The sequence below is a fragment of the Hordeum vulgare genome, chromosome 4H, assembly GCF_904849725.1.
Source record: "Hordeum vulgare subsp. vulgare chromosome 4H, MorexV3_pseudomolecules_assembly, whole genome shotgun sequence".
NCBI lineage: Eukaryota > Viridiplantae > Streptophyta > Magnoliopsida > Poales > Poaceae > Hordeum > Hordeum vulgare.
The window spans coordinates 536285701-536305122 of NC_058521.1; the positions used below are offsets into that span (position 1 = coordinate 536285701).

At 43.1% G+C, this 19422-nt stretch overlaps 1 protein-coding gene across 1 annotated transcript; it reads right to left on the reverse strand.

The window, feature by feature from the left end:
* Positions 1 to 246: 246 nt before the first annotated feature.
* Positions 247 to 6226, reverse strand: LOC123450704 (ankyrin repeat-containing protein NPR4-like). Its single transcript, XM_045127829.1, has 5 exons — positions 6176 to 6226; positions 2839 to 3472; positions 2177 to 2302; positions 510 to 627; positions 247 to 425 (listed from the first exon to the last, which is right to left on the reverse strand). Exons 1-3 carry the CDS (start codon positions 6224 to 6226, stop codon positions 2259 to 2261), a joined length of 729 nt encoding a protein of 242 aa, XP_044983764.1. The 3' UTR covers positions 247 to 425; positions 510 to 627; positions 2177 to 2258.
* Between the last annotated feature and the right edge of the window lie 13196 nt (positions 6227 to 19422).

The following is a 19422-nucleotide window of genomic DNA, read 5'->3' on the forward strand; positions in this document are numbered from 1 at the left end:
GCAAACGATAAACATAATCTGAAAGGCAAGACTCCATCTGTGGCTTTGATGTTGGACACAAAGTTCGATAGTGTTGACTTGACAGAAGTTGTCATGTTCAAGGCCTATGTTGTTGGTGCAAGTTTCAAAGGTATCAGAAACATAACTACACAACTTAATTTGTTATGTACGACACTGCTTTGTTCATTGTTTGATTGCTTCCAAATACCAACCCTTTCATATGTACCTTTGCATCGATCGTAGACAGACATAAAATGCTTGTTTATTCACCACACTGTATTATTGTGATTTCTCCCAACTACATACCCTTTTCAGATATACCTTTGTTGTTTCATTTTGAACATAAAGATAAACACTTATCTTTCAAATACTTTTAGGCATGAACTTCACACACGCTGCCAATTTTGAAAAAACTGATATCAAAGCTGCAAATTTAAAAACACTGTCTTGTCAGGATCAACCTTCAATGATGCTAATATGAGGGACTTTGATTTCAAGGGCATACTCACTGGCTACATTGACCTTCAGAAGCTATGCATAAGCAACAAAATCATTGAAGGCAAAAGATTGGAGCTGGGATGCACGTGATTCAATCATAGACACGTTTATGGCAGCATCGTCATCCTCCTAAAAAATAACAATAAATTCCATTACAATTTATCAAACAATACTTTTCATTTTTGTATTGTAAGAAAGAAAGTTAATACACTTCAACGACAAAGGAAGGTAGAAAATATTTTGCAAAAATAGAGGTCTGATTGTGCTTCGTCCCCGGTTTATCTCTTGAGTGTAAAGAAGTGAAGCCATTTGCCGCATGAAGCTATTTCACATTTAACACTGCCCAGACCATTTAATTTACATGAAGCAACCATCATGTATATATTGCCTTCAGTATGATCAAATTATATCGACTGTAAAAACTACACACACATGGGGTTTCCAATTGCCAAAGTCAAACGTACCATTCTTTCAGTCAGAAATGCAGAACATATATCAAATTAACAAATGAATTACTATCCCTGACGGTCGACAAAGCAAACTGCTCAGAGAACAATTCATACTCTGATATTATGGGCATATCCTAAAGCATTTTGAGAAGCATAGAATTAAGCAAAGAGACCATGAATATTTTTTGGCACCTTTCCTGTGCAACTATCACTTCAGGTATCAAAATGTTGATGTGCTATCTGGTGTCGAAAGTACATCTGAATGCTAGCATACCTGAAAACTATGCCAACATTTTTTCCTATCTGGACCTTCTTTAAGTAACTAAGTATTTTCCGGATAACAACTTTGCTTTAGCTCAAAATTGATCAACCGTTGTGCCAACAAATAGAGCTACAGAAATCAGTAAAGTATGTACTCATATACTCCTAGATTCTTGTGATTCGAACAATAAACTTCCAACGACAGGACTGCCTCTCACGTCCTCTAGCAGCAGGACTCCATCACTTAAATCCTACTGAAGTAAAATTAGAAAGTGATTACTATAGGGTAGTTATAGATTAACCACCAAGAAAAGAGGGCAAATACACAAGGAAAAATAAGCTGGAATATTTATCCATTGCTTAGTGTAAAGAGAGAGCACATGCAACGATCCATTTTTATCACTTATAGTTGTTTCTATTGTTTTCCCTTCTCCAAATAACCTGGAAAATTGTACTCATAGACTAACCATGTACTCCCTCTGTAAACTAATATAAGAGCGTTTAGATCACTAAAATAGTAATCTAAATGCTTTTATATTAATTTACAGAGGGAGTACACATTATTAATATCTCAGTTCATATCTAACACAGATCCATCGCCGACCCAATGCACCTTGAGGCAGATCTTCTTCCTTTGTTTCTTGACTGGTATGTTGTATAAAAGTAGGTTGTGTTTATGGCCAATTTGAGATGCCATTGTCCATGAACAATCAATTTAAAATACGCAGTGATAACCTGGGTTCTAATGTAACTAAAAATCCAATTATTCTGCAATTGGATACCGAAATTTAGCATGCTGCACATTTATCTCTCTTATTGTCAGTGTTCAATTTTTCCTATTCTGGCATTTTAGAATTCTTGCAGTTCAAATAGGCCCTAATATGCAAACAAAATGCAGTCATGCAATGGTGCTTTCCTAGGCTATTTACCAACAGGAAAAAATAATTCAAGATGATAATGCCACCAACCTCATCAAGCAAGGGACCTCTCTGACTTTCTGGTTTGTGGTCATAACGCCTCAAAAGCTGAAGGCATGTTGAAGTGATCAGCTTAGTTGACATATATGTCTCCCATGGAATGTCCCGCTTGAGAACCTTGAAATACAAAACAAGAATTAGATAAATAGTACAGCTTAAAAATCTCCCCTTGATGTTGTCAAGTTCAGACATAAGCAAATCATGCAGGCTGCTATTTGGGAACTGTCCTTCTATTTCTCGGTACCTACACTTACACATGGAGACATCTTCATACATTCAAGTACCATCCTCACATACTCTTAACAGATGTGATGCAACTCAAAGATCAGCATCGCTTGCAGATAATTCGTGATAAAACAATCCTAGTTAAAAGAGCAGACGACAAGCATTATGGGCCTGCTCAGAAATTGTCCGCCATACAATCAGTTGTCCATCCTTTTGACTGAATAATAAATGTTATAATCTACCTTAAATTATCACACAGAAACATGGCATATTTTAACTAACAAGAAACCAACCGTGATAGCTGCAGTCTGAACAGTACCAGGTCAATTCACTGCATCCTAGAGTAGCACAATGACATGACCAAAGAAAAAGGTTTCAACAGACTTAGATAGGCATCAACGATCAGGTTTCACGGTGAGAAGACTCACCGTAGGCGGCCAGAGAGGGCACAAATCCCAAGCAGGAGTGAGGAGGCAGCAAAGTGGTGAACATGGAAGTCTCACCATGATGCCCTTCTCTGGCCGCGACGTGCAGAACGTCGTACCCGACCTGTTCTTCGCGGCGACGCCCGTCATGGGCGTCGAGGTGCCGGAGCAGCTCCACCACCACCTCGAGGTGGCCCTTCTCCGCGGCGACCAGGAGCGGCGTCTCCCCGGCCTCGTTGGCCTCCGCGGCGACCAGGAGCGGCGTCTCCCCGGCCTCGTTGGCCTCCGCGGCGACGCTCTGGGCGTCGAGGTGCCGGAGCAGCTCCACCACCACCTCGAGGTGGCCCTTCTCCGCGGCGACCAGGAGCGGCGTCTTCCCGGCCTCGTTGGCCTCTCCGGCGACGCCCTGGGCGTCGAGGTGCCGGAGCAGCTCCACCACCACCTCGAGGAGGCCCTTATCCACGGCGGCCCGGAGCGGCGTCTCCCCGGCCTCGTTAGCCTCCGCGGCCACGGCGCAGCGGACCGCCTCCAGCCCCTCTCCTGCCTCCCCCGCCGCCATGACCAGCGTCGCCTCGTCCAACGCGCAACGCAGCGCCGCGGCGTCCCCGACCCGCGCCGCCATGTGGATCCGAACTTCCTAGCCCTCCTCGCCACGCCGGAGCCCTGCTGCGAAGCTCACATCGTCGGCCAGATCTGCGAGCTCTTTGTTTGTGCACGCGCTTAGGCAGACGAGCCCCAGCTTCAGGGAGGACCGCGGGGTAGATTTCGATAAACCTCAGGGGCTTTTTTGCAAAAACGCCGCAACGTACGACAGAAGCCGTCGGTGCTTTATTAGTAGGGACTGGCAAAAGAGCCCGTGCGTTGCAACGGGAGAAAAAATAACACGCGCTCTTATAACACAATAACCACAACTCAAGACCTTAATAGGTTCACGTCTTTTAGTTTCAAATGACATCACATTTTAAGGTCTCTCTCTCACACTCACATTATGTTAAGTATGCTTAGTTACAGAGGGAATATACGCCAACGCGATGCATATTTTATTAACAAATCAAGAAATCAAAGCATGAAAGAATATTGCGTACAGGTATTCCAAACAATTCAAATTTATGTCATGTGAACTTATATTATCAATGAACATATAATAAGTAAATATGAATATGATCTTACTTGATGTTTCAAGTTGCATGGTCTTTCTCCTCCTCGGTGAGGCCCACAAATATTTGCATTACGATAAAAATAGTGAAGTATGTTTTATTAATTAATGATAGCATATGCATAAGAGCATTTTTTTGTCTTGCTGATATAAGTGTTTGCATTTGTAATCCAAGTAAAGTCTTAATTTGGTTGAAACATATTAGACAGCTCCATTGAAAACAATCAAGTTGTAAGTACATGCATGCCAAATGTTCAAGGTTGCATATCAACATCGGATATACTTAAAAAAATCATTAGCACAACAGTTTAAAACAATATGAAAAATCAAAGCTAAGCCATTGGTTTACATAAAGTTTGTATAAGCATCATTGTTCAGTTTTTTATACTTCCTCGTTTACAAGCTTAGTACAACTTTGTATTAAAGCTAGTACAAAGTTGAGACAATTATTTTAGAATGGAGAGAGTACATTAGAAACATTTTTTTTACGGGTGACATCAGAAACATTTTATATATACACGTTTGATATTTTCAATTTCATGGTTAACATTTTTAAAACATATTTAGTTTTGATGTCAACTTTTTTTATACAGTCTACATATTTTGTATGCATCATGAACATTTTTTATATACATGTTTGACATTATTCAAATACATGATTAACATTTTCGAAAAGTTATATATTTTTATACAGTCTACATATTTTGTATGCATCATGAACATTTTTTATATACATGTTTGACATTATTCAAATACATAATTAACATTTTTGAAAAATTATAATTTTTATGTCTAATTTGTTCCATACACATTGTTTATTTTTGTATACTTATACATCGAAAACATTTTTATGCACATTTAATGTTTTTTAAGTACATGATAAATATTTTCAAAATAAAATAAAAGTATATTATTTATGATCCCTACGCACTGTACATTATTTTGTATATATATAGAAACTTTTTTGTTTATAAGTTTGACATTTCTTAAATCCATAATTAATATTTTTGCAAAGTTTATGCCAAAAGAGTAAAAAAAATATAGAAGAACAGAAAAAAGAAGAAAAAAAAAGCGCTGAAGGCAATCCCAATCGAGCAGCCATGGACCCGCCTAGTGAGAAAAGGTGGTAGAAAGAGGGTTCGAACCATGGTCTCTAGGGTGAAACCTAGAGCACCAAACTAGTTAAGCTAACCATGTGTTTGTGATGAGATAGCGGGACTGCTATTCTTGAATTAAATAGAAAAGCTGAATCAGAGTTGAAAAATCAAATCGGTGTTTTCACTTACCGGTGGCACAAGGAGTAATTCACGCAAACTTTAGGGTATCTTTTATAATGGACGACAGAAGCTATATTTGCTTTATTAATAGACTAGCAAAACGGCCCGTGCGTTGCAACGGAAGAAAAAGCATCATAATTTTCAATGATCATATCCACATACTCACATTTTCGTGAAATCATTGTTTTTTTTGAAATATTTGAAATCATGAAAAATTTCCAAGTTCGCAAACATTTTCTAAAATGAGGAATATATTTTTGCATTCATGAACATTTTAGACTATTTGCAAATATATATTCTCAAAATGTGAACATTTTTAAAATATTTTTCTTGAATCGGCGAACATATCTAGAGTCGACACACATAATAAGTCTAAATCACCATTGTTTAGTCATTTGCATTTGAAAACACATTATTTACATCTAATGTGGATTTAGACATCAAAACCTGAAAAGTAGTATAATCCAGGAAAAAAAGATACTGAAACTACAAAGCAAAGTAATAAGGAAGAAAAGGCTTCTAAATGAGGGAAGTTGGTATCGAACTGGGGTCTCCCAGGTGCAAGAGCATGGCTCAAGCCATTCGGACCCTCATGCGTACATATTGCATTTAGGTATTATTTTATATGGACCATACATGACCGCGTGAATTGAAAAGAAAACAAAACGATTCGTTTAACTCACCTACCGATGGTATAGGGGCGTAATTCCTGCGATCTTTAGGGGCAAATTCCGCGACGGACGACAGAAGCACTAATTGCTTTATTATTAGGAAAAGATAAAGATTAGGGAAAGAGAGGAGAAATTACGTGCCTAAACGATTAACAACGCTCAAGTCCGCCGCCGCCCCAAGCTTTAACTTGCACAAATAATAACAAGCCGCCAGCCTACAACGACGTTCCATATACCACGCGTGCACGGACGACGGCGTTCCGGCAGCTACCAGCCTCCTCAGCCATGCACGGCGACCAGCCACCAGCAGCTAATTCGCACCCGCCGGCGCTCGAGCCGTCCGGTTGGACGCGGCAGCAGGACAAGTTGCTGGAGCTGCTGCTCGTTCGCATGCACCCACGATGGGATCTCATCACCGTGCACCTCGGCGACAAGGCTCCGGACGAGGCGCGCCGGCGGCACGAGTCCGTGGCCGCCGAGCTTCGGCGCGTGCTTGAGGCGCCAGGGGCGGAGATGCCGCCCGAGTGGGATTTGCAGCAGGGTGCTGGTCATGCGCTGACCGGCGGCGAGCCGGCGGTAGTCGCCGTCGGCTATGGCGAGCGGACCGGTGGAAAGGAGGATGCTGGTGCACCGGCAGATGGCGAGGCTGCGTCGGCAGGGGCCGGGGTTGGAGAGGGTGCTGGCGCACGGGCGCGCTCGGCTGGCGGCGATATGCTGGGAACGACGCGGAAACGTGGAAGGAAAACGAAGGACTCTGCCCAGGAGAAAAACAGGGCCGTGCCATGGACCCCAGACGAGCACAGGTACGTAACCGGTCGTGCTACGAGACCGAATCTATTTCCCAATTGCTTGCCCTTGTCTGTTCATCGTTAGCTCTCTTTTAGGGAATTGCTTTTAAATTTGCTTCAACTCTTAGATGTTGCATGCTTTATTATCATTAATTTTGAACTCCTGGCATATATAAGAATCAAACGAAGGAATTACACACGCCCTCGACCAATGCTGATTCACCTGAATTATGATCCGCAGGCTGTTCTTGGCGGGCATCAGAGAACACGGGGTAGGCAAGTGGCAGAAGCTGGCCCGGGAGTTCGTGAAGACAAGGAACGCGTCCCAAATCGCGAGCCATTATCAAAAGTACAGCATCAGGCAGCAGAAGCTACGCCGCAACGAGTGCAAGCGGCCGAGCATTCATGACATCAATGACGAGGACACACGGAGCCTGCCGGCGAGCAGTCAGTTGCAGCTGCAGGCGAAGCTGAGAGTGGATGATGAGTCTGCAGGTGAAGACGAGGGCCGGCTTTCGGAATTTGGGCCACGGAACGAAATGCAAAACGAGGACCTAAACTTTAAAAATTGTATATAGCTATAGTTAAAATTGTACATAGCTTATTACGGACAACATTATTTTCTCACATCAATGTCTTCATTTCGTGAGGAGAAAGAAGAGTAAAAGGAGTTCGCATGTGGGTCTTAAGTCGGATATGATGAAGGGCCTGTGATATGTAGAGTGGAATTATTTGTAAGCAGTCATGGGCAAGATTGGCATTAGTCGTCACTTCATTGTTTCTTTTATGTGGTGTGTCACTTATTTATCTTTTCCGGTATCGAAAATGATAAATTTCGAATGTTCGAATTTAAGCATGGCAACCCGAACGTTTTTCATGGTAATTTTACTTCACCAATGTTGATAAACATGGCAATTTTATGACAAAAAACAAACTGGGACAAAGTTGCCATGTATTGACACCTAATGGTGTGTTTGGTTGAAATCATTAAGTGAAATGTAACGGTCCATTCCGTTCCGAAGGATCGTTCTCGTGTTTAGTGGGGTAGAGGAACCAAAACCAAGACGTTCTCCGGAACGACATATTCGCCCAAGATCCCGAACGCGCTGGTACCTCCAAATCGGAGGAACCATGGAAACGCCTCGAGTTTCATCTTTTCCCTGACTCTGTCCTCTCTCCCTCGACCAAGCTCTGCCGATAGGAGGAGGAAGGAGGCGAGCTCCGGCGGGATTTTCGGGTTGGGACAAGAAGGCGATCACTAATAGAAAAGAGGGCTTTGGTCCAGGGCCTGCAATCACATTAGTCCCGGTTCACCCACGAACCGGGACCTATGGTGTCATTGGTCCCGGTTCGTGAGGACAGGGCGCCAGCCGGGCATCATGGGTCATTGGTCCCGGTTCGTGTCAACCCTTCGGTCCCAGTTCCGGACACGCACCGGGACCAATAGGCCGGAACCGTTCGTATCCACCTTTACTCCTGGTTGGTGGGTCAAACCGGGACCAGGTGGACCGTTTGTATCCTCCTTTAGTCCCGGTTAGTATATCAAACCGGGACGAAGTGGTGGTGGCAATCGTTCGTATCACCCTTTAGTCCCGGTTGGTAGCTCAACCCGGAACTAAAGGCCCAAATGATTTGCCTCCCGCTTCGCAAAAGCACAACCAAAGCAGAGTGTGTCGCCATTTCTATGTTCTTCTCCTCTCTTCTTCCCCTCTCTTCTTCCCTTCTCTTCTTCCACCATGCCAACTCGCTACGGAGAGGTGCTCGCACATGGAAAGACCAAGTTCGATGCCGTATACACGAACGAGAGCATGGAGGTGCCGCATTTTCTTAGACAGATGAAGGGACGATGGCTTGACGCCGTGATGGATCATGAGAAGTTCTCGGGGCTTGACCTGGAGTACACGGCCGATCAACGAGGTGTTGCCATCATCCAACTATGCTTCAAACACCATGTCTTGACCTTTCAATGGGCGAGGTATGTTTTGAGGATTTCTTTGATCCAAGTGATGAAAATTGCATATATATATATATATATATATATATATATATATATATATATATATATATATATATAGTGATTTCTTTAGGTTTCATTGGACAGCAATATGCAGTTTCTATATATGTTCCATTGGATAGTTAATTGAGGGTTTCTTGATCAATTCATAGGATATGAAAATTGCATAGGATCGATTGTAATATGTTTCATTTTGGAATCCTATAAAGATCAATTTCTCTTTAGTTGTAGTGAAACAATTTTATGCGGCTTTCTTTGATCCAAGGTTATGAAAATTGCATATAGCTAGTGATCTCTCTAGGTTCCATTGGATAGCAATATGATATGTCATAGTTATGAAAATTGCATATAGCTAGTGATCTCTCTAGGCTCCATTATATAGCTAGTGATCTCTCTAGGTTCCATTGGATATATACGCAATTTTCATATATACACACACACACACACACTACAAGCAGTGGTAGTTACCACCTAAGTCTAAGCCTTCCACGTGGCAAACAAACGGGTTAGCGGATCTGCAAGTATCCACTATCGTGCAGCTAAGGGCATGTACAATGATTGATAAGATAGTTTTATTTTAAATCTTCCATGTAATTTAGAGATGACAAAAAAGAGAGTCTACAATGGGTCATCTCTTAGTCTTATCTTTTATAATTAGCTAATCTTAAAAACATGGTGAGACATATTGTGTTAAGAGATCATCTCTTGTCTTCTTTTAAATAAGAGAAGGCAAAGCCTTTTTTCGAGTTCTCTCTCCTCCACCTCATCATTTATCCTATGTGACACTCCTAAGATAACATCATTGTACATGTCCTAACTATCAATTATTATTTAATCACAAAGATAATGCAAGCTGTTGTAACAATATCTGCTACTTTGTTGCCGGTCTCCCAATTTGGAAGCAGTGAGCCGAATCGATGCGTGCTAGTCAACAATGTAGTCCCCTCAAATTTAGCTTTGTACTACACATTCAGTCAAGGAATATACGGTATGGAGTATATCTATTTGTATAAAAAAATGCAAACAAAGGGTACGTAACTAATATCTATACTCTGAAGCTATGTTACATGGTACGGGGATACGGATACGGGGATACCGAAACGGCGATACGGGAAACGACATTTTCTAAAGATAGACTTACGGGGATACGGCATGTATATGTATAAATGCATAAAAAATCAGCACCACTAAACAATAATTTTGAGGATTCTAGGTGATTTAAGTTTTGTCATCCATCGAGGAGGCCTCTTCTGATAGGCTGTAACAGTCCCGCACAGGTATATGTATAAATGTGCAGGCCTGTACATGTCCCTTCGATGGCTAGGGTAAACTGTCCCTTGTGTGTCTCAGCCATTTTCTGATTTTCCTCTTTTATTTTAATTCAGAAAATGGAATACTTAGGGATACATGTATCCCATGCGTATCTGTGTGTATCCCGCCCCGGTGCAATATCCTGCACCGATTCGGCACCTATGCACCGTATCCCTGCAACGTAGCTCTGAAGTTATGAAGTATAGGTACTTGAATTTGCATTGCCGACTTAATGCAATATTTTTTATTTTTTTTGTCACGACTTAATGCAATACTATTGACATTATTACTTTTCAGAAATCAAGGTATGGGTTATAATTTTGCACATGGATTGCGTATACATCCTTTATGAAAGGAGTATGTGGAAAATACCTCTTCAAGGCAGTATATAGTATATGTAGTTCATTCTGAAGGGAGTATGTAGTATGTCTATATATACATTCCTATGTATATGAAGTATAGGTGGGTGTATGGGACTTTTTTTCAAGTCACGGGAAAGTATGTAGAATATAATTTTTGAGGGAGTATGGAGTATATATGCTTCACCTTAAAAGGTGTATGGAGTATGTCTGTATCTAATTGAGCGTGTTAAAGTTTACGACCATGACGCATGTGTAATATATATTTATGCACTGAGGCATATTATATGTACGGATGTGTATTTGTAGCTCAAACTAATCCATATGCTTCAAGTATATATCTTACAAATTTTGTACGGAGTATGTGGATCAAGTAGTATAGGATATTTAGCAAGAGTATATCTCTTACAGAAGTAGTATGAAGTATCCACAAAATGTGGTATACAAAATAAAAAATATATACGAAAAGTTATCTACAAACACATGTCGCCCTTAATGGTTACATGTAGTAGTAGTATTTTGCAATTCATGGATGAATTTCATATGGATTCCACAGCTTCCGATTGATGCGGCCATGCCAAGTTTTTCATGCATGGAATCATGCTGGCTTGCCGCTGTCGTCGCTCGTCGGAGCGGCCAGCCATATATATGTCATAGTTAATTTACGGTTTCTTGATCAATTGACTATAGGATATGAAAATTGCATAGGATAGCAATATGTTCCATTTGAATCCTAAAGAAAATTTTCTTTTTAGTTGTAGTGAAACATTTTTCCTTGTTGCAGCAGTATGTAACATTTGTTATATTTTAATTATTGTTGTTGTAGTAGTGAGAAGCATTGTCCAGAACTCATGGACTTCCTTCGCAGCAGCATAAGTTTTGCTACCGTTGACATAAGGAACAACAAGCTGAAGATGAGGCACAACTTCGGTATTGAGATACCAGCTGATTGCCTCATTGGTCTCCAATAGGAACTCAGGCTTCGACATGACAGGACTTCGATGTCTCATATGACAGTCGACTTGATCGACGAGGAGTATGGTGATATGAAGACCAAATTTCCAAAGTCTCAGCACAGACTTTGGGAGAGGAACCCACTTGACCCTATCAACATTCAGTATGCAGCAAAAGATGCATACGTTTCATATGAGTTGTACCGCAAGATTCGAGTCGTCAACTATGGCCAGCGTCACCTCAGACTAGGTGGACATTCTGATCCAGACGATTCAGACGAGTAGTGTTCACAATGATGTTGTGAACACTTGTATATATATCTATGCTAGCTATTATTATGTACTATTTGGACTAGTATTATAATGTACTGCTTGGACCAATTTATATATGTCTAGTTTCGGTTTGTGCCATTATAGTTTCTAAATTTGAATGGTTTACCCCTTTCTAACTTCATTTGCTACTTTTGAATGGTTTAGCCCTTTCTAACTTCATGGTATCATGCATTTCGACCACATATATATACAAAAAGTCTTGAGTTCAAATAAGTTCAAAAAAATGAAATCCCTTTTGTAACAGATCTGTTTTTGATTAAAACAGTCATTTAAAATAACCTAAAACCTATCAAATTGAATATAATGATAAAAACACAGTAATATTAAATAGCAGGAAAAAGAATCACTCAAAATTCTATTTTTTAGTAAAGTTATTCACAATATAAAATAAGTAAAGTGAAAAACGAAACAAAAAAACTAGATTTTTTTTAAATGCCACCTACTGGGCCACCACGGCCTGAATACGACTAGAAACCCAATCAGAGATTTGGACGAGGATACAGGCCCGCAGAAGGCCCAATAGGCCCACATGTAGTGACAAATTAGGCCCGGAAGCCTGCAGTTGAGAGGAGTTCGAGAGGGTCAGCCCACCAGGGCATTAGTAACTGAGGTTAAGTAATGTAATTGATGAGTTATATATGCGCGCGCAGATACCATTTTATTCTGCTATCCATTGACGTTGAGAGGGCATTAGTAACTGTCTTAGATTCGAGACATAAAACCGAAGAGGATTTTGCGGACAGACTGAAAGGCTCAAGAAGTAAGTCCAGTCAATACAAGGACCATATCGGCATGCAACTTTCGTTCATGGACAGTTTAGATTACGACCTCGGCGTTCAATACCACCCCGGGAAGGCCAACATGGTAGTTGACGCCTTGAGCAGAAAGGCTTGTTTCTTTAATGATATGATCAAGGAAAGGCTACCCGCCTTGTATGAGGAACTTGAGAGCTTCGGGTTAGAGCTAGTCGCACCAGAATTTCTGGCCAACCTCAAAGCAAAGCCTACATTGATGGATGATATCAAGGAAGCTTAGAAGGGACACGAGAGCATCGAAGGCATCAAGAAGAAGATCAAGATTGGCAAGGCCCCAAAAATCTCATTGGATGAACAAGGAGTTGTATGGTTTGAGAATCACATTTGCGTACCCAACACAGTTGAGATCAAGAACCTGGTTTGGGAATCGGAGTGATGACCATTGTGTCTCAGCGGTGAGGGTGTGAAGTCGGCAGCATCCACGGTCACAGCGCCCCGAGTAGTGGGTAGATGGGCGCGGCGAATGTGAAGAAGACCAAGAGGGCTACACCTACTCCTATGCCCTCAAACGATGGTGACGACGTGGGCGGCATCGCTCCTGGAGGTGTCTAAGTCGAATGTGTAGAGGAAAATCCTTGCAGCTTCGGCATTGCCGACTTACGGTCTCCGACGGTGAGAAAATGGCTCCCGTCGAGCTAATGATGACGGCGTGGGTGACAGATTCTCTATAAATAGAGACAAACAAAGAGATGATTGTATGCTACCTCAACCGTGTGATTAATTTTTTGTTTTGACCTTTTGCCCTAACAAATTTTGAAATTGACTTTACTTCCAAAAAATAATAATTCAAATCTGACATCTTTTGGTGACGCCAACATCTCTGGCGTTTGGTTTGCATGGAAGACGCCAAGGTCCCTCGCGTCTGGTACGGTCCTGCATGACCGACTGGTCCATTGAGTCTGTGACGTAGCAAAGGGCCAGACGCCATGGCAGGGTCTGGTCCTGGACCAGACGCCAAGAACCCCGACGTCTAGTACCAAACCCCAGTGACCTTGCCTTCTCGTCCAAGCAGATCACACAAATATTTTTTTGATAATATGTGCCACGTCATCCAGACGCTAAGGTCCTTGGCTTTGGGTACCAAACGCCAGGGTTTTTGACGTCTAGTCGAGGACCAGACGTCAGGGTCTTTGGCGTGCGGTACCAAGCCACGTGAGAGACTCAACGACTGAGCTGGTCATGCTAGCCCATACGAGACGTCAGGGACATTGACGTCTCCCATGCAAACCAAACGACAGGGATGTTGACGTCATCAAAAAAATATTGAATTTGATTTTTTTTAAAGTAAGGTTAATTCTGAAATTTGTTAGGGCAAAAGGTCAAAACAGAAAAATTGTCCTCAATTGTGTTCCTCTCGGCGACGGTACCGGTGTGTGTGATGTTTCTGCTACGCGTGAGGTCGATCGGTGATGCGCACGACGGCGAGGGCGGTTGTTACATTTCTAGCTCGGTTTCGGAATTAACCATACGATTTTTCACTCCTAAAGAAATCGGCAAAAAAATTGCCTCCTTTCGAAGAAGAAAGAAAGATGAGCAACACTGAATATACGAGGAAGGCGATTCATTTTTCCGTTGCGAGGGAGTTACATTCATCAGCTTTCATGTCGATCTGGGAACGCGGGCAGGGCTTTCAAGTTTCAAATCAAATCAAATCAAAACAAACCCAACAGCGCGCCTACACGAGGACGAAGCTGGCATCCGGTCATACTACCGCGCGCATGAGTCAAAGAGATGGACAGGACATGCATGTGCATGCAGTTTCATACATGCATGTAACTGAATCCTGTCGTGCTGCTGATGACGAGGAAGGAAACGGGCCGGGGTGGAGAACGGCCGTCTGTGCTGTGTGTGGACAGAGACGTCGGAATCGAAGAAGAAGAGGACACCCGCCGGACACTGATAACCAACCAGCTCCGTCGACGGATGGCCGGACCGGAACCGGAACGGTCTATGCTGGATCAAGAATAATGAACGTGCTAGCTGCATCTCGCTAGCTACCTGCCTGCAGATGGCGCGCGTTCCTGTGCATGCATGCATGCATGACTGAACTACAGCATACAGCTTTCAAAGTTCTTCCTCCAGTCCCTGAAACTGGCCTCGGGTCTGAACCGCATGACCGCCGTCTTCTTCAATCATGCGGCCGGTTCAAACGAATTCAGACGATTCACACCACACGAATCACGGCTAGGACCTACGTACAGGCCGGGACCAGCACATTCCGTTTCATCCATCGTCACGTGATCTGCTACAGGACAGCAATAGTGCAGTGAGGAACCGCGATACGAGGAAACGTTCTACTCCACAACCGTGACGCCGTCGCTACCGGTGCCAGGCCCGGGCTACCCACGGCTAAGGCACTCAGGCTCACTCGTCCCCATCCGCCGCGACGACATGAACGTAAGCGAAAGGGAGTTTTTCACTGATGTGATTCAGGAGAGGAGATATATTTAGGGGCAAGCGTGCCGTTCCCACTTGTTGGATATGTATGTTTCGGCCTCTTGTAGGTTGTAACATCTGCCAGTGTCTGTCACGGGTAGAACAGAAGCCGCCAGTACGTACCATATGTCTAATGATGAAGCCTCTTATAGCGCTGCCTTTCATTTGATCCTGTGACCATCCGTGCACGCGACGCTTCCTGCATTTGCTTGGAGCAAAAACGTCGATCGTGCCACTACAAAAGGCCAAGAAGAAGCGTACGCCTGATTTGTAACTACAAGGACTGGGCGCACTTTGATGTGCCGTTAGATTGAAAAAAACTTAGGGGGTGTTTGGTTCATAGTCAAAGGTTGCCACGCCTAACCTTAGTCATGCTATAATACCTTAGGCATGTATTTGGTTCATTACCACACTTGTGGCTTGCACACTTTTCTAGTTATATGGTCCACATGTCATACATAATTTTTTTTACCAAATCTTGTCACATTTGTGGTGTCCATTTTGCTAGCCACACTTTTTGTGGTAGCCACACTTTGCCTAAGGTTAGTTGTGACAAAGTTAGTCATGAATCAAACAGGCCCTTAATCACTCCACTTTATAATACAATGTGTATTACTTTTTTAAAATATCAAACCTTTTCAATTTAAATAAATTTATAGATAAATATATTAAAATTCATAATATCAATTGCCATTATTAGATTCATCGTTAAATGAATTATCATATTTTTTCATTTAACATTGTGGGTGTCGATATTTTTGCTCTTAACTTAGTCAATGTTGAAGAATTTGACTTTTCAAAAAGCTAATACCCCTTATATATTAATACTAATGGAATATTTCGTTTGATATGTGGGAAAGATGACATAGTGTGTTTTATTTTAATTTATAATTCGGTAATTTGATGGGCATTTCGTGGTGTGATTCTATATTATATGTTAACCAACCTTATATATATGGGAAACATTATGGCGATGGTTGCATGAACGTGATTGATATATTTTTATAGGTCGGTTGCCGTTGATTGATTTGAAAAACTGTTAGTTTGGTCAAAATAGTAAATCAAACCCATTAAAATGCATAATGTATTTGTCTAAAGAATTGAGCGAGAGAGTTTCATGAAATTGTTGACCCGATAAAAATTAGATGACCCAATTTTAACTCGAGTCTTGAAGACCTCAATTGAATGTCACTCTTTAAAATTAAGAAATACAGTGTTATAAAGGTATAAATAAAATAATCAAATAAAAGAGCTTTGAAAAATGGTCAAGTTGAGAGCTATAGTGTTCTCATGTGTTGCAGATCAAAATTCCAGACCTACCTCTCCGTGTTCCCCTGCATTGATGACTGCGGCTTCAGATCCAGCCTCGACGCCGTAAATCCGGCACCGCAGGGGATCTTTCGAGGCCGGGGCTCGGCTCGGACCGCCGGATCCTTGCTTGTCGCCTCGTTGCGGGCCGACGCCTCTCAGATCCACGATGGTTCAGTCTCCCCCCTCCCCCCCGGTCAATGCTCCTGTCTCAGGATCACTCCCTCATGCAAGGCGGCGGAGGGGCGGGGTCTTCTTCTTCGCCGCAAATCATGCACCGGGTGAAGGGCCCCGGGGTGGGAGACTCGCCGGATCCAGCGGACCCAACAGTGATGCTTCCTCTTGGGAGGTCCATGCTTTGATCCATTGTGGTATCTCCCTCCCCCTTGCCATCTCAGGCATCGGACACGACCGGAAACATTGAAGGAGGATGGATGCAAGCTCCATCACGCAAATCCAAGCAAGCAGCCAGAGATCCGAGGCCACAGCTCGCCCACCCAGGTCTGGAGGCCTTTTTAAGTCGTTTCACGGGTCGTTGCTTCCGCTACCTCAGCAAGAGACACCGTAGAGCCGACTGCACGGATCCTCTCCGCTGCATCATCTGCAAGCGGTGTGGCCACTTCAGCAAAGAGTTCCCGCAGAATCCTAGGATTAGGCGGGGCGGGGGTGCGGTGAAGAAGAGGCTTGGGGTCGTGGAGGGCAGTGGGCGGTGCACGAGTGACTCGTCTTCCCCGACGCTGATATGGCTCCGAGTGACGCCTCCGGCTGAAAGGACCACGATGACGCCTAGAGGGGGGTGAATAGGCTATTTAAAAACTTCTTCGGATTTGGCTTAAACCTAATGCCGAAATAAACTAAGAAGATACTTTTCAAGCACAAATCCTAAATGCAATAGGCACCGCAACGTGAACCTACTACATGATCTACCAAGATGGACACAACACGGTTACTAACAAGCACAAGTAAGTTACACAAACTTACTTGAGCTATATCACACGACGAGTAGGTGAACGACACAAGTCACACTATAGCACACAATATATCAAAAGCTGCAAGTGTGAACGTGTGGATATAGAGGGTATGCTTTAACGATTAATCTTGTACAAAGAAATAGCCAACACAATATAATGAGCACAAACAATATGCAATGTATGTATGCTCAAGTAACACAAGTAAACCACAAGTAAGGAGTTAGGGTTAGGGATAACCAAGGTCACTAAGACAAAGATGTATCCCGATGTTCACTTCCTTGGAGGGAAGCTAGTCACCGTTAGAGAGGTGGATGTTACCACGAAGGCACACCAACGCCACGAAGGCTCACCCTATTCTCCCTTTGAGATAACACCACGGAGGCGTTTCTCAACCACTAGTGGTAAGCCTTTGAGGTGGCTTCCAAACCCTCACAAACTTTTCCGGGGGTAATCACACGGATTGATTCCTCTCCAAAGAACTCCTACCGCCTAGGAGTCTCCAACCTCCGAGAGTAACAAGATCACGGGGAATGCTCAAAACTTGCTCAAATCTCAAATAGCTTGGGTTGAGAGGAGGAGAGGGAGACGATCTATCTTTTGATTGTAACAACTCTCAAAGGGGCTCACAAATGATCTTGGGATCTAAGATTTGGTGTGAGCAAATGTGTGTGAGGTAGAGATGTGTTCTTATGAAGATATGGCTGTGTTGGGCCCCCTCTCACGAAGTGGGAGGGGGGTATTTATAGTGGAGAGGGGAAAGTGACCGTTGGGGTCACTTAAGTCTGACAGTGGTCGGACGTCCGGCAGTTCTCGGATGTCCGGACGCCCACAAGGGGTCGGATGTCCGACAGGGGTCGTTCGTCCGAGGGATGTATATATATCAGGAACCACTATATAGATATCAAGAATCACTTTATAGACGAACAGGGACCGGACGTCTGAAGAGAAGGTCGGATGTCCGAGAGTTCAGCCCTGTTCAAGGGCACCGGATTTCCGAAAGTGGTCGGACGTCCGGCCCTCGGACGACAGGGGGAGGCCGGAAGTCCGAGTTATTTGACTCTGGATTTCTGTGGTGGAAGGTTCTGGTTTTCCGAAGTGGTCGGGCGTCCGGCCCTCGGACGTCCGGAGGGAGCCGGATGTCCGAGACTTTGGCTCTGGTATAAGATTCCGGATTTCCGAAGTAGTCGGGCGTCCGGCCCTCGGAATTCCGGAGGAAGCCGGATGTCCGAGGCATTGGTTCTGTTTTGAGATCAAAGCAGAGCAGTGGAGATGTGGTATGAGCAGAAAAGTAGAGATGTAGTTTGAGCAAGTTCATCGCAAAACATGTGATCCCCTCTTAATAGAGCGGGATCCCTATACTCAAGAATAATAAAAAGGGTATTGATGATCCATACTTGAGTGTATACTTGTATTCAGTGATCATCACTCCGCACCACTAACGTCAAAGGAACTGATACCTTTGAGTTAGCCCTTTCACTTGAGCTTTATGTTGTTGTTCCTTCTTGGCTCAAGTTGAAAGCAAGACATGATGAAGTCTTCAAGTAGCTCTCCCATACACAATGTGGAAAGCCTAGCTTATGTATTCATCTTCATTTGTCCACCATGTGAACATCCACAAGAATCAAGCATGTAGTACTCAGGAATGCTTATCTTGATCTTGTCCTTGTTAGCACATGAGCTTGTCCTTATCAACATATGATCATTAACAACAGCTTAAAATGGGATTAGTGATTAGTTATCTATATGTGTGTTGTCAGCAACACCAAAACACGATTAAGGGCATGACTGCACTTTCAATGATATATTCGTGCTGATCCACTTGAACTTGCACACCACAATCTTGATGACGATCACCACTTGACGTCATCCTTCATGGGTTGTATGAGATCTTCCTTTTGACGCAAGCCCATGGAAGCACACCTAACCCCCACATAGAACTCTCACAAAGACCATGGGTTAGTACACAAGCACGTAATGGACAATGCTTACCATACCATGGGATCACTTGATCCCTCTCGGTACATCTTGTACGCTTTGTGTGTTGATCATCTTGATTTACTCTTTGTCTGAGATCTTGATCAACCTTGTGTCTCTATGACCATTCTTTGGATAATACCTTGAATACCATCTTGGTCATCATATAAACTCCTTGAACCCAACAGATGGACTTCAAGAAGTGCCTATGGACAAATCCT

Coding starts and splice junctions, on each gene's coding strand:
- LOC123450704 (XM_045127829.1), bottom strand. CDS start 6,226: ATGGCTGAGGAGGCTGGTAGCTGCCGGAACGCCGTCGTCCGTGCACGC. Junction 3,473..6,175: donor CCGTCGTCCGTGCACGCGTG/GTATATGGAACG, acceptor GAGGAGGGCTAG/GAAGTTCGGATCCACATGGC. Junction 2,303..2,838: donor GCCCTCTCTGGCCGCCTACG/GTGAGTCTTCTC, acceptor TTGTATTTCAAG/GTTCTCAAGCGGGACATTCC.